This window comes from Hippopotamus amphibius, chromosome 10, assembly GCF_030028045.1.
Source record: "Hippopotamus amphibius kiboko isolate mHipAmp2 chromosome 10, mHipAmp2.hap2, whole genome shotgun sequence".
NCBI lineage: Eukaryota > Metazoa > Chordata > Mammalia > Artiodactyla > Hippopotamidae > Hippopotamus > Hippopotamus amphibius.
The window spans coordinates 49960379-49985891 of NC_080195.1; the positions used below are offsets into that span (position 1 = coordinate 49960379).

Genomic DNA, 25513 nt, shown 5'->3' on the forward strand with positions numbered 1-25513 from the left:
GCACAGGGAACTCCACTTCTCTGTACAGTAGAAACTAACACAAATATATTATGAGGGTGAGTCAAAAATTATCAGTACTCCAGCTACATTAAAACTTCTATAAATTCTACAGCCAGAGTGCAGATAATTTTTGACTCACCCTCATACTATAGTAAAACAATAAAAAAAATTATTGTTAAAAATTTTTTTTAATTAAAAAAAACAACCCAAATGTCTATCACAAATGAATGGATAAATAAAATGTGGTATATCCATACAATAGAGTATTATTTGGCAATACAAAGTAACAAAGTTCTGGGACTTACCTGGTGGTGCACTGGTTAAGAATCTGCCTGCCAGTGCAGGGGACACGCATCTGAGTCCTGGTCCAGGAAGATCCCACATGCCTTGGAGCAACTAAGCCCACAACTACTGAGCCTGCACTTTAGAGCCCTCAAGCCACAAATACTGAGCCCGGGTGCCACAACTACTGAAGCCTGCACATGCCTAGAGCCAGTGCTCCACAATGAGAAGCCACCACAGTGATAAGCCTGTGCACCACAATGAATAGTAGCCCCCACTCACTGCAACTGAGAAAGCCTGAGCACAGCAACAAAGACCCAATACAGCCAATAAATAAATTAAATAAATTTATTAAAAAAAGTAACAAAGTTCCAATACATTCCACAACATAAATGAACCTTATCTGATCACTGTGGTTCTACTTATTTGACACTCAAACTATAGGGACCAAAATCTGTCCAGTGTTTGCCAGGGGCTCATCTGAAGTGAAGAGGTTGATTACAAAGGGACCGGTGGGAATCTGGGGGAGTGTTGAAATTCTTTTATATATTATATCTTGTGGTTGTTACACAATTGTATACACTTCTCAAAAGTCACAGAACTATATACTAGAGTATGAATGTGCTGAGTGAACTGTACCTTAAATTTTAGAAATAAAGGAAAAGTCAATAGCATTCATATACACAAATAATTGGTTAAAAGATATAGTGAATAAGAAAAGCTCATTTACAATAGCAAGAAAAAAGATAAAATATATGGAAACAGACAAGAAATTTCTATGTAAAAAACTGTGAACACTCTTTAAAGACATGCAAGTAGACTTGAACAAATGAAATGGCATCCTTCTTCTTGGTAAGAAAATCTAAACATCATTTCAAGATGTAGGCTTTCTGCAATGTAATTTACAAGTTTAATGCAATTCAAATAAAAATCCCAGCCAGCTTTTTTTTTTTTTTTTTTTTTTTTGACACTGGTTACAAATCAGAAGCCTGTGCTAAAGTTCATAAGGAAGGAACACAAGAATCTCGAGGAAAACATTGAGATGGAAAAGCTCCGTAGAGGCAATAGCCCTGACATTACCACAAAGCCTCTCTAAAACAGATGGATAAACAGGTCAATGGAGCGGTCAATGGAACAGAAGCTCCAGAATAGCCAAACTACATCTAAAAATCTAGCACGTGATAAATAAAGGTGGTATCTCAAGTTACTGAGGCAGTGATAATCTTTTTAATAAATGGTGTTTGGCTTTAGGTATTACCAGAGATAAAAATATGGATACCCATTCGGAAGATAAGATAAAATTAGATCCATTTCTCAAACCACACACAGGAATAAACTTCAAATGGATCAGAGATCTACATGTAAAACGTAAAGCATTACAAATAGAAAAAAAAGTATGGGAAGACTATAACCTCTATGGGGTATAGGGGAAAGCTTTTAAAATATGACTAAAAGTCCAGATGCAATAAAATGAAAGATTGGTAAATTTTACTATATAAAATAAAAAACGTTTGCATGCCCCCCCCCCAAAAAAAAGCCACAAAAAGCAAACTGAAAAGACAAATGACAAAATGAGAGGAAATATTCATAGGATATATCACAATAAAGGACTAATATCCCTAACTCATAAGGAACGTTTAAAACTTGAGGAGAAAGAGACCAAAACTTCTATGCAAGAGACTACCCGCACTCTGCTCTCCCAGGACAAGCCAGGATGGCGAGCGCCTGCCCCAAGACAGGTGTCCAGGGATGGGGTCTCTGCACCGCCCGGCCTCCTGCGAGGCAGAGCGCCGCGCGTGCGCGGGAAGCCTGGTGGGGGCCGCCGGATCCACCCCTCCTCCCAGCCCCGCGGGCGGCCGTCACCATCCCACCCGAGGAAGAGCGCCAGGAAGGGGGCGGGCTCTCCGGCTCCGGCCAGAACTCTGGCTCAGGGCCTTCAGCCTAGTCCGGCTCTGGAAGTACACCTTGGAGGTCAGTTCTTCGCGGGATCCGGGGCCCCGGCGCCCCAGGACGCTTAGACCGGCAGCCGGGGGGCGGCGCCCCGCGCAGCCCTCCTCAGCTCTAGTGCATCTGCCCCCGCTGCGGGGCCCTGCCGCACCCAGCAGGACATGCCTTGATCTTCTTTCGCTTTCTTTTCTATGAAAGTCGCTTATACCTGCCTTAGGATTTTGTCACCCTTTTGGGACAGACGTTGCTATCATACGACTTCTGGGGTCAAAATCCCGGGGTCTACACTTCATTAGTGTGCATGATGAGGGGCATTTTGAAATCTGTAGTCTAAAGCTTGCTGAGCAGGTTTAGTTAATCATTAATGAATGTATAGAGGGTGTAGAAACGGTTCTTACAGAGTGAATTGTAACCAGTCGGAACTGGGAACTGGGAAAATGATCAAAATAGTCTGATGATTTTTTGTGTGCTTGTTCTGCTTAAATGTTTTGTACCCACTTTGCTTTGATTGAAAGAAACTATTACTCATTGTAATTAACTTGCCACAATCTGTAGCTACTGTAGTCAATCTGAAGAGTATGGGAATTGTGCAGTCCAATCAATAGATGCCAACTGTATAGCCTAGTATGATCTATAAAAAGGAAAATCAAGTTTGTAACGGGGCCCAGAATTTCAGAGCATTAGCTCGTCTGGGTCCGTCGACGTAATAAACCTGAGTTCTCCAACTCTCTGAGTGCTCTGCTTGGTTTCTCGTGGAAGCGGTTTTCCCGCAACATGCAGACCCAGTCAACTGCATCTGTGCCGTGGGCAGAGCCATAACTACTTCATGATGTTATCATGAGGCTTAAATGAGATAATGTCTGTAGAGTGCCTGGCATATTTTATTTTTAAAAAATCAGTATTAATTCCCATTTTTACTGGGCAACCCATTTCTACCCCACCCCAATTTCCCTACACACTCTTCAGAAAAATACGCTGGGTCCTTTTCGTGCCCCCTAAGATAGGGATAGAATCAGGTGTCCCGCTAGCCTGACGTTATTTAATGTCATTCAGTCAACACGTAGCGAAGGCTCTTGATGAGCCTGGTGTTGTGTTAAGATTATAAAGATGATTTAGACATGGATCCCTTCTCTCTGGGGTGAGGGTAGTACTAAGGGGAAAGAAAAGCAAAACAAACAAACAAACAAACAAAAAACCCCAAAACAAAAAAGAATATACATTTACCTGGTGTATCATGAAAGGTCCTGGTGTTTGGCCTCGGTTCACAAAATAGTCGTTATTACGATAATACTGGCAGGATATAGATGGTATACTCAAAATGGGTAAGTGGATTTTGATATCACATCTGTAGTAACAGATATGTATAATGTGTTAAAAAAACCAGAGAAATAAGTGGTTCATAATTTGGAGACATGTTAGAAAGAAAGTTTCTATACTAGTGGCATTTGAGTAAGAACTTGAGTGATGAGTAGGAGATGTAAGAGGAGAATGAAATTCTAGGGCATGGGGCTGGGGCGGGGGGAGCGCCCGTGTGCACAGAACAAAGGCCAGAAGAGTAAAAGTATAGACTGTGGTTTGGAAGCGTTGGTAGTCTGGTGTGAGTGGACCATTAGTGGCTTGGTGGGAGGAAGGGACAGGAGGTAAGCAAAGCAGAATGAAAAATGCTTGATGGCCATGCTGTGGAGTTTGAATTTTATTTTCTGGGTCAGTGTCCTCAAAATGTGGTTCCCAGACCAGCCGCATAAGCATCATCTGGGAATTTGCTGGAAATGCAAATTTGGGAGCCCAACCTCAAACCTGCTGGGTCAGAAGCTCTGGGGGTGAGTCTTCGCAATCTGTGTTTCACTGAGCCCTCCAGGTGATCTGACGCAAGATCAAGTTTGAGAAGCAAACTCTGATGCTCTAGGCATCAGAGAGTCACTGAAGGCACTTCATCGGAGGAGTGATGCAATCAGAGCTGTTTTTTCAAAAGAGAGTTTGAGGTGGGAGGAGGAAGGGGGAAGGGGACAAAGGCTTTAGGGGGTATTCCAATGATTCTTGTGAGGGAACGAGGAAGATGCCAGCTGGGCAGTGAGCTTTGAAATGAGGGAGAGGCAGGACTGGTGACAGTGGATTTGTGGGATGTGGGTGTGAACAAAGAATGTCACCTGCCATTTCAGTGAACAAAGGATGTTTCAGCCCTAAAGCCATCAACCACTGCGGCTGTCTCCCCTAACCCCTGACCCCCACAGTGCACCCCAAGGGGAATTCAGGATGGAGAAAAACAGGGTACTGGCTCTAGATAGTTAAGATGCATAGTGTAGTGCTTTTCTGTGTATGAGGCTTTTTGAAGTTATTCCTTTGATATGCATCTTAACTTGCAAAGCAGTGGCAAGGGGTGGGGTGGGGGGGTGAGAACCCAAGGTATTACATAGCAGTGCATCTTAGTTTGCCTCACTTCCCTGTTTGTTTGTTCTCACCTTCGCTGACCTGCAAGTGCACCTCCCCAACAAACTGTTAGCATTTTTTCTTTGCCTAGGGCTCTGTGTTTTGGAGGCCACAAGTCCCAATTAATAGAAAAGGAAATAGTGCTCAACTCCCAGATGGAAATCAGGGCAAAAACAGTACTAAACCAAAAGATAAATGTAAGGAAGTCCAACAAAAGTTTGGGTTTTCTCCTAATGGCTGCTTTGATGCTGTCATGTTGTGATTTATAATAAGAATATATATTTGGTCTTCATCCCTGTTTCAGGCACAGAGCTCCTAAAACCCTTGAAATTTCCTAAGGGCTGAGAGTGAAAACGGTCTCTTTTGTTATGTTAATGAGGTGACTTTTGGAAAGCACCTAAGGTTGGGGGCTGGTTGACAGAGAAACCAACCCTGATTAGAGGTTTGGAACTTTAAGAGAGGGGCTGGAGATTGAGTCCAATCACCAATGACCAACGATTTAATCAATCATGTCTATGTTTTGAAGCCTACGTAAAAATCCACAAGGGTGGGATCTGAAGAGCTTCCAGGTTGTGGTTCACTTGGAGAGATGGGGAGAGTGGCTGTTGTCCAGCCAAAGTTCATGTGCCAGATGCACAGTGAGGCCAAACAAACTGAAACGTTGGAGTTTGGAATGGAGAAAGGTGTATTGCAGGGCCAAACAAGGAGCATGGACGGCTCATGGTCAAAAGACCCAAATTCCCTGATGGTTTTTGGGGAAGAGTTTTTATAGGTAAAATTGGGGCGAGGAGAGGGCTGCAGGGTGTGTGACCTTCCTCTGATTGTTTGGTGGGGAGGTAACTAGGTGATGTTCCTGGAATCTCAGTCATCAGCTGTCTGGTTCCAACCAGTCTGGGGTCCATGTGCTTGTGTTCAGCCTGAAATTACCATCCTCTACCTGGGTGGGGACCCTAGTGCCTATAGAGGAACTCAGAGATGATAAAAGAAGTTTTCACTTGTTGAGGTAAGGGGAAGTCATTCTGGCTTATACATGAGTTAACTTGATTTTTATGCTAACTAGAATAGCCAGTTTGTGGCCTATCAAACATACATTGTACATCTGCTTTAATTATTAAAGAAAAGGGTACATTGACCAGAAGTAAAGAATGTCCATGTTAAAAATAAAGATTAAATGCCTCTCTCCCTGGGATGCCAGTGCTGGTGTTCCTTTGATGATAAGAATCCCTTCCCAGGTGCCAAGGCCATACTACTCACTGTGTACGTCCTGCTCTGTTTGTTTTTTGTGTGTGTATGTGTGTGTGGGGAGGTTGTTTGGTTGTTTGTTTGAAACCTTGAAGGAATGGATCCCTGCCTTGTTTGATGTTCTTTGTTCTGACAAGACGTACAACTGTGCTGAAAACCATGCTTCTCCAGAGCAGGTCTCAGAGTTATCTGAGAGGCTGTCTTCCAGGCTACAGTCGTCAGTTTGGCTCAAATAAAGTTCTTTTCTATTCCTACTACAGATGGTTTATTGATTATTTTTGTGGACAGAGATGTGTATCAGATTGTCGTGTACATCCCTTGAGGAGGACCCAGGACCCTGCCCGTTGCTGCACTATTATCTCTTGACTGCCTTTCCTTAGTCTCTGCATTCCCTCACTCCTCTAGTTAGTAACTGAATCTGCCCTTTGGAACTCAGGGAAGGTCTAGGAGGCTGAAGCCTTTTTCCTGCAAACCAGAAATGGGGGACACAGAAAGGCTTTTGTACCCAAGAGAACCCCGCGGGGTTCTGCTCAGTTTCGTGGTGCACCTGGAGAAGGCATGGACGCTCCACGCCCCTTCCCCATATGCATCTCTTCCATCTGGCTATTCCTGAGTTATATCATTTTATAGTAAACCAGTAATCTAGTGAGTAACCTGGTTTCCTGAGTTTGTGAGCTGCTTTACAAATTAATTGAACCCAAGGAGGGGGTCGTGGGCACCTCTGGTTTTATAGCCATTGGGTCAGAAGCACAAGAACAATTTGGATGTGCAGTTGGCACCTGCAGTGGAGGGCAGCCTTGTGCGACTGAGCCCTCACCTGTGGAATCTGATGCTATCTCCAGGTAGATAGTGTCAGAATTGAGTTGAATTGTAGGACACTCAGCTGGCGTTGGATTGCTTGGATGTGTGGGGGAAAATCCCACACATTGAAATTGGGTGCAGAAACTTACTATCTTTAGGGAGACATCAAATATCTCCATATTATTTGTAATTCTCTTTTTTTTTTTCCTTTGGAGAAAAAGGTGCCCTAATTTGCCGGTGCCTACTGAGCCATTTGGGTAATCCAGCACTAATGCTGGAAAGGTGAAACAAAAACTCTTGCAGCAAGGAGGGGCAAGTGTAGTTTGATAGATTACGTATGCTTTCTCTAGAAGGAGAAAAGAGACGAAACCTGTAGCCTACTTTTACCTTTGTAGTAACCTATGTGTTTAGGAGGAAAAATATTAAGAAATGTGATTTTCACAGCTGACTGTGGCAGCAGTGACGTCAATAGCAAAGTTCTGCTGTGATACTATTTAGCAACAGCAGCACACAAAATCAAGCAAAGACATCTGCCCACATGGTATGTTGTATTATAGGAAACACCCAGAATCTCAACCTAAGGAAAAAGAGAAAAGACGTGGGAAAGAACACAGATAATCTGTTTCTAAAATGGATATAACTTTATTTATAGCAGATACCAATGAGAATACGTTCCACAGAGCAAAAGCAGTAATCCAAAGCCTCGCCAACCACTAAACTTGCATGCACATTGCAATCAAGGATCCAGACCTTAGCAGGAACCAAACTTTTGCTTTTTTGAAGCAAATTTAGCTAAAATATCCATAGATACAGAACAATTAATCATAACTCTAAGATTTTAATGAATCACCAAAAACTAAATGTCTAATCTGATTTTTTTTTTTAAAAGACATGTCATTTACCTTACACTTCCTCAACTCTCTGGACAAAGAAAAAGATCCTGGATTTTTAAGTTCTTCAAACAGGACTTCCTCAGAGGAAATCTGCTTTGAGTACTGTACAGGCATCCATTTCTGAGAGCAACTCAGCATGATGGGAACTCCTCAGCCTGATGCATGGAGGTGGAGACCCCTCTAGGAGACAGTACAGCTCTGGGGCACAGAAGGCTTGGAGCCAGACTAACTCCTTCAAATCCCAGCACTTCTACTTGTTAATTATGTGACCTTTGTCAAGGTACTTATCCTCTCTGTGCATCCGTTTTCTGTTATAAAATGGGGATGCTAATAGTATCAATCACACAGATATAAAGCTCTTATAAAGGGGACAAAATAAGTACACAATATTAACTGTTACTGTCTAACAAAAAAAAATGTGTGTACAGGTATCTTTAGGAAAAGAGAAACATCTCTTTCATCATTTTTTGGAGAGAGGCTGGGACGTGGATAACGAGGCAGTTTGCTATTAAAACTTTCTTCTGAGTTGGAGAAGCATTTAAAAGTAAATTTTGATATGTCACATATTCCTTATAGTAGGCGCAACTCTAGCCTTTTCTCTGTCCAGACATTATTAGGGAGACATATTTTAAGGGAGAAAGCATGAGGTGGCAGGACTTAGCAAAAGGAAGGGAAAAAGTGCTACTGTGGGGGCTGTAGCTACTGAGAAAATGATGGTCTATGGAAATTTTTGTGATTTGTGTGTTAAAATGGGAAGCGGGGTATATACAAAAGTACAATAATATCCAGAGGGAAAAATGTTCAGAGATGTGTAGCATCACTAGGGCAGGGGAAGTGCACACCATACAGCACATGACAAGGATCAGCAGGGAGCAAGGACAAAGTTAGAGGCAGGTCAGAGTTCAGAGGGCACGAGTTCTGGAGTAAGAAGCTCAGTTTCTCAACTAAGTGGTGAGGATTCCAGAAATGTCTCCCTTACTCCTGCCTCTGCCAAAGATTTAGGGAACATATATTTCTCTGCTGGGTTATTAGCAACTTGAGTCAGGCAGCAAAAATTTATGAAGCACCAACTGCACACCAAGCTCTGTGTTGTAAAAAATAATAGTCTTATTCCATTTATTACCAAAGGCTGCTCAGTCTCTGCCCTGGTCACTTCTCTGGCCATGGGGCAGGGAGGGAATGTGGGTAATTTTCCATAACCAAAGCCTTGCTCCCACCCCCACCGCCATTCACATTAGGATTTCACTTTTAGGATAGGGATTAAAGGGCAAACAAACAGAACTAAAGGACTACCCCAGAGATGGCAATAAAAGGAGGATCAATGGGCAGCTAGTACTTCACGTGAACAGCAAAGAAGATGATTCCAGATCCACAGCACTGCACCCCTCCAGCCCCCACGATGACACGAGGATAAGGCACACTGCCTCTGCAGCAAAATTACACAGATCTCTGGGGCTTTTACCTTCCATGAAATGTAACGCTCCAGAAATGACAGAGCAGCAGATCCTTACTCTTAAACAATCCACTTTTTTTTTTTTTTGGCTGCATAGCCAGGATCTTAGTTCCCCGATCACGGGATCAAACCTGTGCCCCCTGCAGTGGAGGCACGGAGTCCTAACCCCTGGACTGCCAGGGCATTCCTCGCAAACTAATTCTTGAGATGAAAAATTTTTAACGGTGTTTTTACGTAAGGATTTAGATTAGAATTTACTCTGCTTCTTCAGCTGTGCCTTTTGCAAGCTTGGCTCAAGGCATCCTTCCAATACTCTTCTTACTCAATTCCTTTATCTTTCAGCTCCTGTTTGACGCGTTTCAGATAGTCAGGATCAGGGTAGCCATACCTGCAGAAGAAAAAAGGCCCTTAGCTTCATCACAGATGGTTTTTAAAGAATTTGTACAGTAGGTCCCTGGCATTAACACTCAGTGGTGCAAATATTCACAAGCAATCCTGGAGGCTGATGACTGATAATGATTTGTAAGTGTGCTGATGTGAGTCATGTAGCTAGTGAGTAGACCAGCTGTCTGCCCAGGATCTGCCTTCCAACAAGACTTTAATTTTCAGCTCATGGTAAGCAACGACTCTCATTAAGTTATAATATACTGGGACTTCCTAGGTGGTGCAGTGGTTAAGAATCCGCCTGCCAATGCAGGGGACACAGGTTCAATCCCTGCCCCAGGAAGACCCCACGTGCCGTGGAGCAACTAAGCCTGTGTGCCGAAAACTACTGAACCTGCGCTCTAGAGCCCACGAGCCACAACTATTGAGCCATGTGCCACAACTACTGAAGCCCATGTGCCTAGAGCCCGTGCTCTGCAACAAGAGAGGCCACCACAATGAGAAGCCCACGCACCACAATGAAGAGTAGCCCCCGCTCACCGCAACTAGAGAAAGCCCGTGTGCAGCAATGAAGAGCCAACACAGTCAATAAAATAAATAAATAAATAAATTTATAAAAAAAAAGTTATCATATACCATATTTTTATGAAGGGTAATCATTATGCTACAGGAAGATTTTCAAATTTGGGAAGTGGAGTCTTAGGATGCATTCCCTTTGAATACTAAGGGTCTGAGCTATTCTATCTGAATTTCATAAAGAGCAATTGGATTGCCCATAATACAGCTTCCATCTCCATTAAGACTTTTTCTAGAGTTCTGTTAGTCAAGTGAATTTAGGATCTTTATGGACTCATGGGAGAGGAGGGTAGAAGAAAGGGTGATCTTAAAAGAAGGCAAAGTAAATCACATTCCTAGGATCTACCCTTCCAATAGACATGAAACCCCAAATTAAATCACCTTAGATACCATTCATCTTGGATTCTGAAGATCCACTGCCCTTTGATGCAAAATTTATCAACTGTGTGATACTTTGCGGTTGGGAGGGTAGACGTTCGTTGGGAACAGATCTTTCTGCCTTTGAGATTATCACCCCAGGTTAGCATCTGTCAAAATACTGCATCCAATCCCACTGCTATAAACTGTCTCCTTACAGCCACATCCTCAAACGGCCATATTTTACGACCTCTCAATTCTGTTTAGCAGCCATCCTGTTTCACAAGGTTCTCACCTTTGTGGTCCCCCACACCTGGACGTTTTGTGGTGGATGTCATTCCACGTAACGACATCTGAGGCTCCTGACACTCGAGACTCTCCCACTGTGAAAATCAGTCTTTGTCGAAAGGCCCTGTGAAGCAGATCCAAAACCTCCTTTCCTTCCTTGTTATCAGGCAAGTATGCATTTCGACATATTCCAGAAAATCTCCTTCCTGGGTTTGGGTGCTCCTTCTATATGAAGGCAAGAAAACGTCACATGAAATCATTCTGTGTCTAAATTTTACTATATATGTAGATATGTTCATATGCATATAGAGCAAACCAAAAACAACAGAAGCATTGAAGGTTTGCTCATATCCCCCATATAATTCATGTTTCTCCTCTTTCCCCACTTTCCTGACTTTCCCCACTCCAACGCACAATCACGACCCACCCTTTCTCTGTCTTAAGAGACGTGAAAGATACCTAAATTATAAGTAAACATTGTTACCGCTATCAGCATTTAAAATCCTTGCATATGACCATGGAGATAACTACCTGGGAAATCCACTGTCTAATTGGTAGCAGAACAGTCCCTGTTGCTCTGGTAATCCCAGCATACTGGGAAGAAGCCCATGGACCTCAGAAACACTTACTGTTTGTATACCTTCTTCAATAACGTAAGTAATCTCAATGGTGCCACAGGATTCATAACCTGGAAGTGAGTCTTTTAAGACGGTGGTATGCATCTCTCCTTTTGGCTGATTCCCTATCTGGATACCATAGCAAGTCTGGCACAGAGGACAGACTGGCTTATAGGACAAGGCTTTTTTGATACAAGGGCTGCAGAATTCATGCTTGCACTTTGGGAGCACCTTTTTGTCACTAATGGTGTTCAAACAGATGGTACATTTGTCCTTTTCCTTGTCCACTTCTGACACCTCAGAACTGGCAGAGGGCTGCAATGTGGGTGAAGCTGTGTTTGAATCATTCCTATCAAGGTCCGTGAGTGTTTCATTCCATTTCTCTCTAGCTAATGGAGACAGTCCCCCCCTGTTTAAGACATACTGTTTTGCCTCTGTAAGGTGAGTTGGCAACCCAGTCAAAGTCATTGACTCTTGATTTAGCACAATGTGTATATCTGGATGCTTTTTTCTGAAGTCATCAGAGAACTTGGTCCCATGTAAGTGCTTTCTCTCTTTGCCCCAAAATTTCAGCAAAAGAACTTCTCTCATAATCTGACATGAGACATATTGATAAGCATCAATGAAACTTGAATAAGCATGCATGGATAGATCTAACTCCTTGGCTTTAGGTTCAAATACAATTCGGGTTTTCTGACCTGTTCCCAAAATCTTACTTTGAGCGTTGTACTTTTTCTCTATCTTTGATATCTCCTGGAGTAATTCTGCTTCTAAAAGCTTATACTGAGCCGTGTCAACCTCAATTCCATTCATCATGTGCTTGGGCATCAGTATTTTCACAGGTGCCTTGACAGGACTTTCAGACATTGCTGACGCAAGAAAATGTTTGGCAGCTGAAATGTCATCTGCGGTCCCAAGGAGAGTTAATTCTCCTCCTTTCTCCGTTATGAGGAGCTTTGCGAACTGGTGATTTAATTCCTGTTTCATTTTGTTTGTCTGCTTACTGTCTGCCAGAACAACACATTCCTGCTTCACAGTCTCTACAGTCTTCTGAAATTCTCTGATAAAAGACTCGTGAGCTGCTTCAAGGTTCCCCGATGGACTTGAGGTGAAGTCTAAATAGACCATATTCGGAGAACTCTTCTGAGTTTTTATTTTTGTACCAAATCTGCTCTCGATTGAGTCTATTTTATCAGGGCATGTGTATGTGAAGTATTCAAAGAAAGCCAAGGGAACTTCAAAACGGTTGCTTTTTCCTTCTGACCTGGTTTTTGGCTCAGAGGGAGAAACACAGCTGCTTCTGTCCTGCTGATGAAGAGGCTCCCTCTCTATTGTCACAGGGGAAGATTCACATTTCTGTTCCCTTCCCAGCAGTTGTTCACTCAAGAAGCCATGTATTTTTTCAATATCTCTGAAGTCACCACACACTTTCTCAATTCCATCATGGCCCTTCACTTGTCCGACACTGGGGCAGAGAATGGCGATGTGGTCCCTCTGCTCTTTAGAGAACAGGTGACAGTTCAGTTCAGCGGTGACAGTAAGAAAGATCTGAAATTTTAAAAGGGGACAAATAAAATCTATTAGACATCCAGGTCTACGTTCTCCTCTCAGGAGAATGTCTAGAGACTAGAGAAATAACCACTATGACTTCTTTCAGATCCTTTCTGCAAAGTGCAACGTACTCTAGTCCAGAGGTGCCCAGCCCTGTCTGAACATTAGAATCCCCTGGGGAGAAAAAAAAAAAAAAGGCCAAGGCCCAGGCACAACTCCAAAGATTCTGATGTTAACGTAGAGCCTGGGCACTAACATTTGTAAAAGTTTCGTGGATAAGAAGTCTGGATTCTAGAGCTGCCATTATCGCTTTGACCTTGGGGAGTGGGATGGAGGGAAGTCACTTATTAGTTCAGCTTTCTGGGTAAATTGCTACGTTTCTCACTAAAGAGTGTGAGCCTGGGAGGAACCCTTAAATCTGAGGATGATGTTTTTTCCTATTATTGTTTTTTCTCTTCTGCCCTCCTCGTCCTTTTTTTTTTTTAAACAAAACAAAACAAAATTAACCCCCTAACTGCAAGCAATGTTGCTCGGTCCTCTAAATCCTGGCCTTTAGAAGTTCAAATATAAGACAAACACCAGATTAGGCAGAAAAGGACAGAGGCAAATTGAATGTAATATAAAAGCAAGATTTCTAATATTTTGTTCTCCCTCAAGGTCTTTGCACAAGCTATTTCCTCTGCATATAACATCCTTCCTCTAGATCTTCCTTCAAAATATTTCCTGAATCCAGCCACTTCTCACACCTCCATCAGGACTACCCAGAGTCCAAGCCATTGTCATCTTGCACCTGGCTCACTGCAACCCCTCCTAACTGGATTCTGACCTTCCACTTCAGCCTCTTCCTAGATTCAGTTCTCCACACAGCAGCCAGAGTGATCCTTCAGAAATGTGAATCACATCACTCTATTTCCCTGCTTAAAACCATCTAAGGAATCTCCTAACATTTAAGTTAAAATCCAAAGTCCTGACCTCCATCCCTCAAAGACCTGACTTCTAGGTACCTCTCCAAGTTCCTCCCTCACTCTCTCTCTTGCTCTCTGCCCTCCAGCACTCTGGTCTCCCTCCCTGAAGCTCCTGGGCTCAGGATGTGAGCACCTGTCTGGGAGTGTGTGTGTTTGGGGGAGGGGGGGGTGTCAGCTTTACCCTTGTTTTTTTCCCCTCTGCCTAGAACCCTCTTCCCCTAGAAATCCACTTAGCTAGCTCCCTTACTTCATTTGTGTCTCTACTCAGAGGTCACCTCATTTGAGAGGTTTTCCCTGATAGCCTATTTAAAATAGTGGTCCTGGGCTTCCTAGGTGGCACAGTGGTTGGGAATCCGCCTGCCAATGCAGAGGACATGAGTTCAATCCCTGCTCCAGGAAGATCCCACATGCCGCGGAGCAGCTAAGCCCGTGCGCCAAAAGAAAACAAAAAAAGAAAATAGTGGTCCTGTTACTACCATCTATCCTGCTTTATTCTGCTTCCTAGCACATATTTATCACTGGCAGATGTTTTATTCCGTATCTATGTTTGCTGTTATTGTCTGGTTCTCTCACTAGAATGTAAGGTCCCTGAGGGCAGGGTCTGCTGTGTTCCTGGCTGTATCTTTGGCTCCTGTGACAGTGCTTGGCACACGGTAGGCAGTTGACACTGATTTGTCAAATGACTCTGCATGGCTGGCCCCTGCTCATCACTTGAGTCTCAGGCCAAATGTCACCTCCTCAGAGATTCTGACTTCTGGTCGGTAATAACACAAACTCCTTTTCCTTCCTTGCCCTGGCCCTATCACTCTCTAAGGCAAAAACCCTATTATATATTTTCTTCTTAGCACATATGACTCTCTGAAATGGTTTTATTTATGTTGTTTACTTGCTTATTGTCTTGCTGTGTACCTCTCCACCCCCAGCAGGGACCTACCTGTCTGTTGCGTTCATCTCTGTGTCCCAGTGTTTACAACTGTGCCAGGCTCATAATAAATCCTCAGCAAATGGTCCTTGGACTGGAGAGGAAGTTGCAGGAACACACCTAGCTCCCTCTAGTACTCACCTTCTGGACACAGGAATCCACAGCATTAGGAATGTCCTTTTCATCTGGATGCTTCTCACCAGCCCTTGGCCCCTTTCGTGACTGTGTCGAAGAAGACATTCTGGTGTTCTTCTCTTTTGCATTATCATTGGGTTCCAGGAAAACAGTCACAGGTGTGTTGTCAACCACAATTTGGTGCTTTCCTTTTTTCAACACTCCCTCCTTAGCTTCAGTGGAGACATTAAATATACACATACACATAGAAATGGGAGCAATTTCAAATAATCCTCTTAACTCATGCATCTGTACCTGGCCCCAGCACCCTCCCGGGAAGGGCTGCTCCCTGCATCCTGGAATGGTGGGTTGGTGATAGGGTGAGGGAGTTATTCAAAACTCTAAAGCAGGCAGCTTAAGTTCTCCCGTAGAAAGGAAAGCTTAGTGATAATGGAATATCATCCACTCATTAAAAGTCACGTCGCCAGTTTCCCATTTCAATGACGTGGAATAACACTCATTATGGGTTAAGCGAAAAAAGCAGGAATCAAAAGTGTAGACTCAGTTTTATCACTACATATGTGTTTACTGACATTCAGAGGAAAAGGCTGGGAGGAAATATACCAAAATGTACACATTGTTTTTCTTCTTTCTTTTCTCCCTTCTCCTTAGTGAACATGTATAACGTTTGCTATTCTCAAAAACAAATCAATGAAATAATTACGTAAAACATAAAAGTGAAACACCTAAGTGACAAGGGCTGACAGGCGTCTGGGGGAGGGGGTGGCAGGCGTGTTCTGAGAGCTGAGAAAGAGGCGTCACGACGAGGATACTGGCAAGGCAGAGACTGGGCATTTCGGCCTCTGTCCTCCGCTGTCGGGGCTACACCTCTTGCCAGCAGGACCCCCAGGTGCCTGCCCCCCACGTGCCTGTCCCCCACCAGACCTCCTCCCGCCCTCTCTCCTGGGTCCGTCTGAACCGGGTCTGCGTGGAACCCCCGCCCTCGCACCCCCCAGCCCCGGCCCCGGCCCCGGCCCCGGCCCGCAGCTCACCCGCCCTCTGCACGAACTGCACGCGGAAGGTGTCCGAGCTGGGGTCGTTGCGGTCCAGGGCCTGCACGGTGCACTCGCCGCCGCCCGACTCCCGGCTCTGGAAGTACTTTTCCAGCTTCCACGTCAGGCGGCTGCCGGGCTGGGACACCCGCACGAGCAGCGGGGACGGCGGGCTGCAGCTCGAGGCCATGGCTCTGCGCACGGCGATGGCGCGCGCCCCGCGAAGCCGCTGCGCCGGGCAGGGGTGCGGCCCGCCCCGCCGCCCCGGGGCGCAAAGTTTCAGTTTCGCTTTCCCGGAGATCGCTCTCGGTTCCGGCCGAGCCTCACCCCCTTCTCTCTTCGCCGCCCTTCCTGCCGCGGCCGGCCGTCCGAGTGAGTAGGTCCCGCTGCCTGTTCCCGGGGCGGTGGGCGCCGAGGCTCCCGGGTCTCCTCTCCTGCGGGCTCGGCCGGGGGGCGGGCGGGCGAGAGGCGGGCGCTCAGGGCCGGGCCTCCCCTGGGGAGGATGGAGACTGGGCAGATGCTCAAGTCAGTTTCTCCTGAGTTTGTGATTCCTTGTAACTCTTTCTGTTGTTACTGTTATTTGCAGCTGAAACGTAATTCATATTCTGAATTCGGCTTAAACTTACCTACGTTTAAAAAAATGTAAGTTTGTTCACCTGCATTATGACACATCACCCCTTATCGCCCTCTAACGCTATGCTTTAGACTGGCTCTTCTGGCTTTTCTGCTCTCATTTCACGATTTGGCCAACAATACTGAACTACACGCTGCGCTGTGTGCTAGGGAGTAAAGGTGAGAGCAGAGGCACCTGACCTCACCTGCTGGTAAGGGGAGGTGGACTTGTGACTCAAGAGCCAAAGTCTCTTGAAGGCCTCAAGAGGAAGTTTGAAGCAGACTCTTAGAGGAGAGAGAGGGATGGGGAGCATCAAAGGCACAGGGACCACTGTATCTGAAGCGCAGAGGGAACACTGAGGCCATGGAGAAGATGCCATGGGTAAGGGAGATGACAGAGGAAGGGTCTAGGTCAGTGCTGTACTTTTTAAAGTATAAACAGGTGAAATTAATTTTGAATTTTATGTTATTTAGCTCACTATATCCTAAAGTAACCATTTCAGCATGTAATCAATGTTAAAAAACTTAATAATGAGATATTTTACATTCTGTTTTATCATCCTAAGTTGTTGCAATCCAGTGTTTATCTCATATTTACATCACCTTTCAGTTGTGATTAGCACATGTCAAGTGCCCAAGAGCTACATGTGGCTAATGGCTCACAATGGACAGCACGGTTCTAGATGGTGAAAGGTCTTGAAGATCGATAGGGAGACATGGAAGGCTCGTAGGCAGGGCGGGCAGGAGAGTGACATGTCAGATGTGCATTTTAGAAAGTTGGTGTTGACAGTGACGTGGAGGACACATTTCCATGCAGGGATAAATGGAGGTGGAGGGGCCACAGGTAAGGTTTTTGCATATAGCTGGTAAGACTGGAAATGGGTCTTTATGGACAGCAGTTTGGCAGTACTGTCAGAATTAGGACTGCATATAATCCCTCTTCTGCGGTTCCACTTCTAGGAATCTGTCCCATTGATTGATTAGCACCTGTGTGAAGTGACCTATGTACTAAGTTGTTCTTTACAGCCTTTTTTTATGATAGCAAAAGATTAGGAACTCACGTGTCCGTAAAAGGGGGTACTAGCAGTTGAGTAACTTATAGTGCCTCTATACAATGGAATGCAATGAGCAGTAGAGAGAAGGAAGGTGCTCTCTATGCGCTAACATGGAAAGATCTCTAGAGTACATCACGTGGAAAAGGCAAGATGCAGAACAGTGTGTATAAGATGCTACCTTTTGAGGATGGGCACGGGCTCTGAAGAACACTCTGACCAAGGTGATGGCCCAGAGCTTCCTCCCCATGAGGGCAAAGACCCGGAGGTGAAGGGGAGTTTGCCGAACATCGAGTGGTGCCTTTCGAGCACTGCAGTTCCGCTGGAGCGCTGAGTATGTAAAGGGAGGCTGAAATGGCAAAGAGACACTTGAATGCCTGGCTGAAGAGCGTGATCTTTACTGTAGGCAATGGAGTCTGCTGAAGGCTTTGAGCAGAGAGTGCTTCTCAAGTAAATGCCTTCTTTGTGAGGGTTTAAAAAAAAAAAAGATGCTACTTTTGTATAAAAATGCCTCTGGAAGGATACAGGAGAAGCTAACGTTGATTGCCTCTGGGAAAGGAATGTAGTGAGGGGAGCAGGAGGGAGCCTTTTATACTTTCTAAAATTGAACTATTCAAACAATAAAATGTAAAGTTAAGTACATTTAAATCTTTAAAAAGAATGTATTGCCCTAGCTCAGGCAAGAGGCCCCAAGGCCCTGAAGTGAAGTGGCATCACGGGGCAGGGAGGGTAGGGCCTTATTTGAAAGTGATTTAGGTGGACAGGACCCAGTGATGAGTTGAATATGGGACAGAAGAGAGGATTCTAGATTTCTGACTTGAGTGGATAAATGATGTATCATTTACTGAGCTGTGGAATCCAGGAGATAAAATGGATTTTGGAGGAGGTTGGGTGAGGGTAGGTAGCAGTGTGGGGAGTAGAGATGAGGAGATTATGGGTCCAGTTTTGCGGAGGCTGTTTGAGGGGACTATGGGACATTCAGGTAGACTTGAAAAATGAGGCTTAATAGAGCCATAGCCTAGAGATACAGACGTAGGTGCTGTATTTGCAGCTGGTGAGTTGAAGTCATGAGAGTGGTTGAGATCACCCTTGGAGGGTGTATAGAATGAGCTGAGGCATGCCCCTCAGACAAAATCCTGGGGCAGTTGATTGAGGTTGCATCCAGGGGAAAGGTCTGTAAAGGCAAAGTGAGAGGTAACAAAAGAACCAAAGGAAGATGGCACAGGAGAAGCCAAAAAGCAGAGATTCAGGAATCAGAGAATGACTTGAAGAATGAAACTATGGAGAGGGGTCAAATAAAGGCTGGAACAGAAGAGAGTCCACTGGGATTAGCCACGTGGAAGACACTGACGAGCAGTTTCAGAGGAGGCTTGAGGTGAACTGGGAGCCAGACTGCAGTGGGCTGAGCAGGCAGGTGGACGGAGAGTGAACTCCTTCATGCTGCCCGTGAAGAGAACGGAACAGAGTAGGAACCAGGGATGGAAAGTTGGGAAGGCTTATGTTGCTATTGTTGTTGTTAAAATAGAAGAGATTGAATATTTTGGACAATATGCTCCTTGTTTCTAATTTCTTTGGGGTTAAATGAGTGCCATCCCCCACTGCCAAGTCTGTCCCAGGGCCCCTAAAGCATGGTTTGAACAAGGAAGCAAGTGCATCATCATCGAAAGCAAAACCCACCAGAGGCGCACAGCGGAAGCAGCCGCGGAAGTTTTCCTTCTTTTGTGAAAACAGCAATGCCCCCTGGAGGCAAAAATACATCTTCTCCTTGCATTTTAGGATTGTGCTTGAACGTACTGCTTTTCCGGACACTGTAAGAACGACAGCGCTCTGATGCTGTAGATAGTTGTACAAAATTCTCCTATTGCAAAGGCATCGGAAATCATTTCAGAGTCCTAGAGGTGGTATGTGGCAACAACTGTGTCTTTAAGCATTTTTATTATTATTCTCCTCAAAATTCACAGTCTTTAAATGCTACCTGTTAGATGGAAAACTCATTACAGTGTGTTTTCCCAGGGTCTCTGATGTTTAATCCAGATAATCTCCTTTCTAATTAGATCAGAGATATTATCACAAACTCAATAACGTGCGTCCTCCACAAGCACGAGTACAGTTCCCTCTCTTCAGACACTCTCCCAGGGTCTTTCCTCACTCACAGGCTGGTTTTTCCTCATTGCTCTTTGAATGCTGTGCTCAGTTTTACCATTTGGTATCATCTTCCTCTTCTAAGTATATAAAAGCCCGCTTCATCCTTCAAGGCCTGGCTCTAGCCTCACCTTCCTCATAAAGCTTTCCCTGCTGTAGCCCATACAGCTCTTTCCATTCCTTGAACCTCTCTGTAAAGGATAGAAGGTAAACAGTAACAACAGTAGCAAAAGCAATGCGTGCATCTTCACCAATGAAATTAAAAATGACTCAAGATCAGAAATCTTATTTAGTCTTCCTGTTGTATATTCTCACCACATTCCCTAACATGCTCATCAGTGCTTATCACGTCCCTCATTCATTCCTAGAAGGGGGCCACCATATTTGGAAAACGTAAAACAGAGTAAACATTGAAAGACCCCAGAGACCTGGAGGATGGACTTTTCCAAGGTAAAAAGCATAAATGTGTATAAGTAATAAACTTTGATTGACAGATGCATAGTTATTCCTTGCAATAGCAAAAAATTTGGGGTCTTCAGTTATAACTGGCATTCTTACTCAGTTTTACTATCCCGATAAAAGTTTCCTCCTTGCCCCATGCAAGAGGTGGGGAATCAAGAATATGGTAATATAATCAACAGAGTCAACATGAGGATGGGTGATTTTTTAAAAAATGTCGCCTCGGTTTCATTTTTATTCTCTTTACTCATTCAGCAATTCTGCTTTTGCAACATGTGGGGAGGAGGAGGACGGAGGAGGAGTACAAATAAGGGACTAGGGAAAAGGCACCTTGTTTGTTTATCCTGAAGATTCTACATTCAGGCTTGTGTCATGGAATAAGCAATTGAAAGCGGTAGATGGGGAGGTGTAGCCGATAAGGCTCGTGTCCCCGTGTCTTCTATTCTGTCTAGAGAAATCCCACAAGCCTTTGGAGATGAGAGTCTTGTCTGAGAGTTTTGGGTCGTTTTGGTCTGTGACCTTTGAGCCTTTTCAAGTGGTTATCTCCAGCCCTTCATCTCATCCAGAATTAAAAGTGCATCGGCCTCTAGGGAAGAGAGGTAGTCAGTGTTTGCTGGAACATTTAGTATTTCAAGTATTTCAGGCATACTGATTAAACAAACAAAGGTGTTCCCCTTCCCCCTCAAACCCAGTGCTCTTAGGAAGGTTTCTGTTGCTTTGTGTTTATGAAACTATATTTGTCATCAGTAATCTGTAAATCATTTGGTCTCCATTTTTTTTGGTTAACCACTCTCACTTTTCACAGGCTGTTGGAGTAGCAGCTCACCATGAGAAATCAGGTAGGATCACCTCACTCTCACTCTTGTCTCAGAAAATCTTTGCTCAGATCTTTCCTCAGTGGAGAAAGGGGAATACAGAAGGAGACTATCTCCCCCACAAGTGCTCAGGTGCGTGACTGCAGGACCTTTTGGGGACCGGACAGATGCCTCAGAAGGGGGACTGCTTTGGAAGCAGTGTGGCATCAGTAGATGTATTCTCTTAGGGTTCCCGTTGATCCTGTCCTTTGCCCAGAAGATGTGAGACTCTTCTGACCACAGCCCTAAAACTGAAAGTGGCCATAAGAGGTGACCCACTGATTGTCTCCTTGCTCAACAAAGCTTGTAAGAGCCACACGGAACCTGCCTAGGGTGGCACACTTGAGATTTTCAACCAAAGCACAAGGCTGTTGGCTCTGACGACTCATGTGCTGCGGCGTTTAGGTAATCGAGGCCACCAGAGGTTTTTCTCGGTGGCTCAGATTAGAAATGGGAATTGAAGTAAAGAATAACTAATTACTACGTTGTATCTATTTTAGGGCACACCTTTTTTTCACGTCTCTGAAATAAGGCTACTCCCTGTCCACTGACAGGTTTAGTTGACATCGTTTTTCCTTTCTCAGTGGCATATAATAATAATGCCTTAGATCCCATGAAATACAGTGTCACAGGTCAGGTTCTCCAAGAAGCGGAAACTGAGATGGAGTTAGGAATGCAGAAGGTAGAAGGAAAAGAGAAGAAACTGGATTGAGCAGGTGGAGCCGTCAGACTGTAATGAAAACCTGGCAAAGCTCTGCCAGCCTGAGATTCCTCATTGGTGGAGTCCCACGTTGGACATCGATGGCCTTGTTCAGCCATTGATGGGGGCCACCCTGAAAATAGCGTGACCTGGGCTGGAAAGCTGAGATGGGCCCTGAGGGACTAACAACTGGAGGCTATTGGCTAGCCAGACTCCCCCTCTTTGCTGAAGGCGGATCTGAGCAGCAGGTCATCTTGCTGCCACAGGCAGTAAATAATTTTTAGCCAACCAGTTTTAATGTCACTAAAATCGTGCTACAAAACTAGAGTATAATGAAGAATTATTTACTGTCATGTTGTCAGTGCCCTGCCCATCTGCTGGACCATGCCCCCAGGAGCATCCTCAATCAATGACTGGTAAAAACTGGGTACATATCCTAGCTCCTTTACCCCTCTGGTGATGCAATTCTGAGACACATGGTCTACACTGTCCCTTGTGGAGTTAAGCTTCGTTTGCTTTGTAACACCCCCTTTATTCATTTCTTTCCTTTCCCTGTTTCCCTTTCCCACCCACTCTGCTCTCCCCATCCCATGCCCCTGGTGTTTTCTGGAATAACCTCCCACATAAACTTACACTCAACCCCCTGCCTCAGAATCAGCTTCTAGGAGAACCCAAGTCAAGATGCTGCCAAAGACAAACAAGTCAGGAATAAAGCCTCTACATATTTTTGAATCATAATTAAGTCCTTTCTAATACTGATGCCTTAAGCATGGGTCTTCCCAAACTTGCCATTTTTATGCATTGATAGATTTTTTTTAAATCTATGAGCCCTGATACACACAGTTTCATACCTCCATCATTGTATTATAGTAGCTACCACTTATGGAATATTTTACCGCATGCCAGGCACACGACTAAACACTTAATGGTGACTTACCATTGACAACTCTTGGGCATCCTTGGTCTAATTACAGGTCTAGGTGAGGGGTGAATCAGGAAGGGGCCTAGAGGAAGCTCAGTCTCCTTGTGTGAAGCAAAATTACATCCTTTTCAAAGAACCCTTGCTCATTTCTTTATTTTTTATCTTCTCCCCTTTGCCAGAGACTGATACTCTCAGAGAAAACTACTTTCAGCAAATTTGCATTAATCACGATGACTTCAAAATTTTAAAAAATAACGAGAGTCGGCTTTGGGAAGTCCTCCAGAATAAATTTGGCTGTATCTTTACCCTGGTCTCTCCAGCCCAGGAACATAACAAGGAGTCTCTACAGGTCTTCAGAAAAATGTTGACTCCCAGGCTAGAGTTATCTGTCTGGAAGGATGACCTCACCAGACATGCTGTTGATGCTGTGGTAAATGCAGCCAATGAAGACCTCGCGCATGCGGGAGGCCTGGCCCAGGCCCTTGTGAAAGCTGGCGGCTTTGAGATCCAAGAGGAAAGCAGAAGCTTTATTTCCAAATATGGCAGAATTCCAACTGGTGGGATAGCTATCACAAGAGCAGGGAAGCTTCCCTGCAAACTCATTATCCATGCTGTTGGGCCTCGGTGGGGGTCAAGGGATAACGAGGAGTGTATTGATAAACTGCAGAAAGCCATTCTAAATATTTTGAATTTTGTCAACCGAAAAAATGCATACATTGAGACAGTAGCGATTCCAGCCCTGAGCTCTGGGGTTTTCCATTTCCCTCTGGATTTGTGTACACAGGTCATTGTGGGCATTATCAACTATTATTTCCAAAATGAGCAAATAGCCAGTAACTTGAGAGAAATTCACCTGGTAAGCAATGAGGACCCTACTGTTGCTGCCTTTAAAACTGCTTCAGAAGTCATCCTAGGGAGGAACGAGCACGGATCCTGGGTGAGTCCGGAAGCCGCCCACCCTCTCAACACGATGGTTGTGAACAGCTTGACTCTCCAGATTGTCCAGGGCCTCATTGAAATGCAGAAAGTAAGTCTTTGTTTTATTCTCTTGCACTGGCAAAGGGGATCCTTGAACTGTTTATTACCTATCACGTATGTTTTGAGGATATGCTATTTCAAACACAGTCTAGAAAGCATCTTGTTAAGGTTAAGAGTATGGATTTCAGAGTCAGACCATCTGGATTTCAATACTAGCTTTGCCATTTACTAACTGGGTGACCTGATTGAAATTACTTTACCTTTTGGTCTTCAGTTTCCTCATCTGTAAGATAAGGATAATGATAGCACTTATATCTTGGAGTTGGAATCAGTACACGTAAACTGCTTAGAATAGAACTTGGCATGGGATAAGTATTTATGATTATTATTGCCGTTATTCTTAGGCACGGTGAGGAAATAGAACAATCCTTGATTCCCAGGAACTTAAAATCTATTATATTCTTTTTTTTTTTTTAGCAATGTTTTCTTTTTTTCTTATTTTTTAAATTTATTTATTTATGTATTGGCTGTGTTTGGTATTGTTGCTGTGTGCAGGCTTTCTCTAGTTGCGGAGAGCGGGGGCTACTTTTCATTGTGGTGCGCGGGCTTCTCATTGAGGCGGCTTCCTTGTTGCGGAGCACGGGCTCTAGGCACACAGGCCTCAGTCATTGTGGCACAAGGGCTCAGCAGTTGTGGCTCATGGGCTCTAGAGCACAGGCTCTGGTAGTTGTGGCATACAGGTTTAGTTGCTCCACGGCATGTGGGATCTTCCTGGAGCAGGGCTCGAACCCGTGTCCCCTGCATTGGCAGGCGGATTCTTACCACTGCACCACCAAGGAAGTCCCTATTATATTCTTTTTATGTAAAAAGATTCTCTATGTCAAAAATCTCATTGGAGAGACAAACCATCTGAACTTTTCTAAAGCAACCTATCAATGATAAAAAAAGTCTTAATACAAAGTGAATTTATAGTATTTAAGAGTATGTACATTTGTGACAAGAGTGGAGTGTAGTAGGTCAGGAAGGATTACTTCAGAAGATGTGAGTTTTAAATCTGATCTCCAGTTATGATGATTATGAATTGGCAGGAGAAGAGGGCTGGGTGGTTAGAATGACTGATCAGAGAGATACAGAGGAATTGACAGATCAAAAGTAATAGGCTGGACCAGTCAGGAGAAGTGGGTAGAGCTGTAAATTGTATTCTGAGTATTTGGCTCTGTGCCAGGGGCTGTGGAGGATACAGTGTAGCTTAGCGTTTAGCCAGGGATCATAGGGCAGGAAGGTGAGGGCCCTGGCAGGGAGGGGAGAGAGTCAGGGTGACAGTGATCCTAGGTATTTCTGGATTAGTGCAGCTTCTCTGCCAGGCAGAGAGCACCTTGAGGATGGGGGCTGTGGCTTGTTCATCGCTGTAGCCCTGGGACTGGTCTCTGGGCGTGTATCTAGGTGTTCAACAAATTACTGATGAATAACTGAAGGGGGCAGCAGGGAGCAAGGGCTGCAACAGAGAAAGAGAAAGAATATATGGCTATGTTTTTCCCCCGGACCTCTGACTCTCCAATGGCCACAATCAAATAGACTTAATCATAAGTGAAAAAATGTCATTCATTGCCTGCAAGATAATTAGAAAGAAGACTAAGGGGACCCCATGAGGTGAAATATTTATTTGATAAGTCATTAATATGCCAATTTAAAATTAAAGTGGAAACATCCTGGTCAAATAACTTATCCCTTTAACTAAAATTTTATTGTATTTAATTATTGCCAACATTAGGAACTTTTAAAATAGGTAAAGGGGGCTTCCTAGGTGGTGCAGTGGTTAAGAATCCGCCTGCCAATGCAGGGGACACAGGTTCGATCCCTGCTCCAGGAAGATCCCACATGCCACGGAGCAACTAAGCCCGTGTGCCAAACAAACAAACAATA

The 25513-nt window shown here is 44.4% G+C and overlaps 2 protein-coding genes across 5 annotated transcripts in view; one reads left to right on the forward strand and one right to left on the reverse strand.

The window, feature by feature from the left end:
* Nucleotides 1-7345: 7345 nt before the first annotated feature.
* On the reverse strand, nucleotides 7346-16250 carry DTX3L (deltex E3 ubiquitin ligase 3L). Its single transcript, XM_057697530.1, has 5 exons — nucleotides 15872-16250; nucleotides 14847-15052; nucleotides 11280-12815; nucleotides 10658-10875; nucleotides 7346-9433 (listed from the first exon to the last, which is right to left on the reverse strand). The coding sequence occupies exons 1-5, from the start codon at nucleotides 16059-16061 to the stop codon at nucleotides 9364-9366; spliced, it is 2220 nt and encodes a 739-aa protein (XP_057553513.1). The 5' UTR covers nucleotides 16062-16250; the 3' UTR covers nucleotides 7346-9363.
* Nucleotides 16019-25513, forward strand: part of PARP9 (poly(ADP-ribose) polymerase family member 9) — a 30571-nt gene continuing 21076 nt past the window's right edge. Inside the window, exons 1-5 of one of the 4 annotated variants that reach the window (XM_057697526.1) lie at nucleotides 16166-16243; nucleotides 16458-16513; nucleotides 20046-20127; nucleotides 20942-21083; nucleotides 22792-23639. In XM_057697526.1, the coding sequence (XP_057553509.1) occupies nucleotides 20113-20127; nucleotides 20942-21083; nucleotides 22792-23639 (1005 nt within the window). In that variant the 5' untranslated portion in view covers nucleotides 16166-16243; nucleotides 16458-16513; nucleotides 20046-20112. Of the gene's footprint in view, nucleotides 16244-16457; nucleotides 16514-20045; nucleotides 20128-20941; nucleotides 21084-22052; nucleotides 22107-22791; nucleotides 23640-25513 lie in introns of those variants that run through there. The other 3 variants (XM_057697528.1, XM_057697527.1, XM_057697529.1) reach the window with 3 other exon arrangements.

Coding starts and splice junctions, on each gene's coding strand:
- DTX3L (XM_057697530.1), bottom strand. CDS start 16,061: ATGGCCTCGAGCTGCAGCCCGCCGTCCCCGCTGCTCGTGCGGGTGTCC. Junction 12,816..14,846: donor TGGATTCCTGTGTCCAGAAG/GTGAGTACTAGA, acceptor TTAAAATTTCAG/ATCTTTCTTACTGTCACCGC. Junction 10,876..11,279: donor TTGAAGAAGGTATACAAACA/GTAAGTGTTTCT, acceptor GCCTTCATATAG/AAGGAGCACCCAAACCCAGG.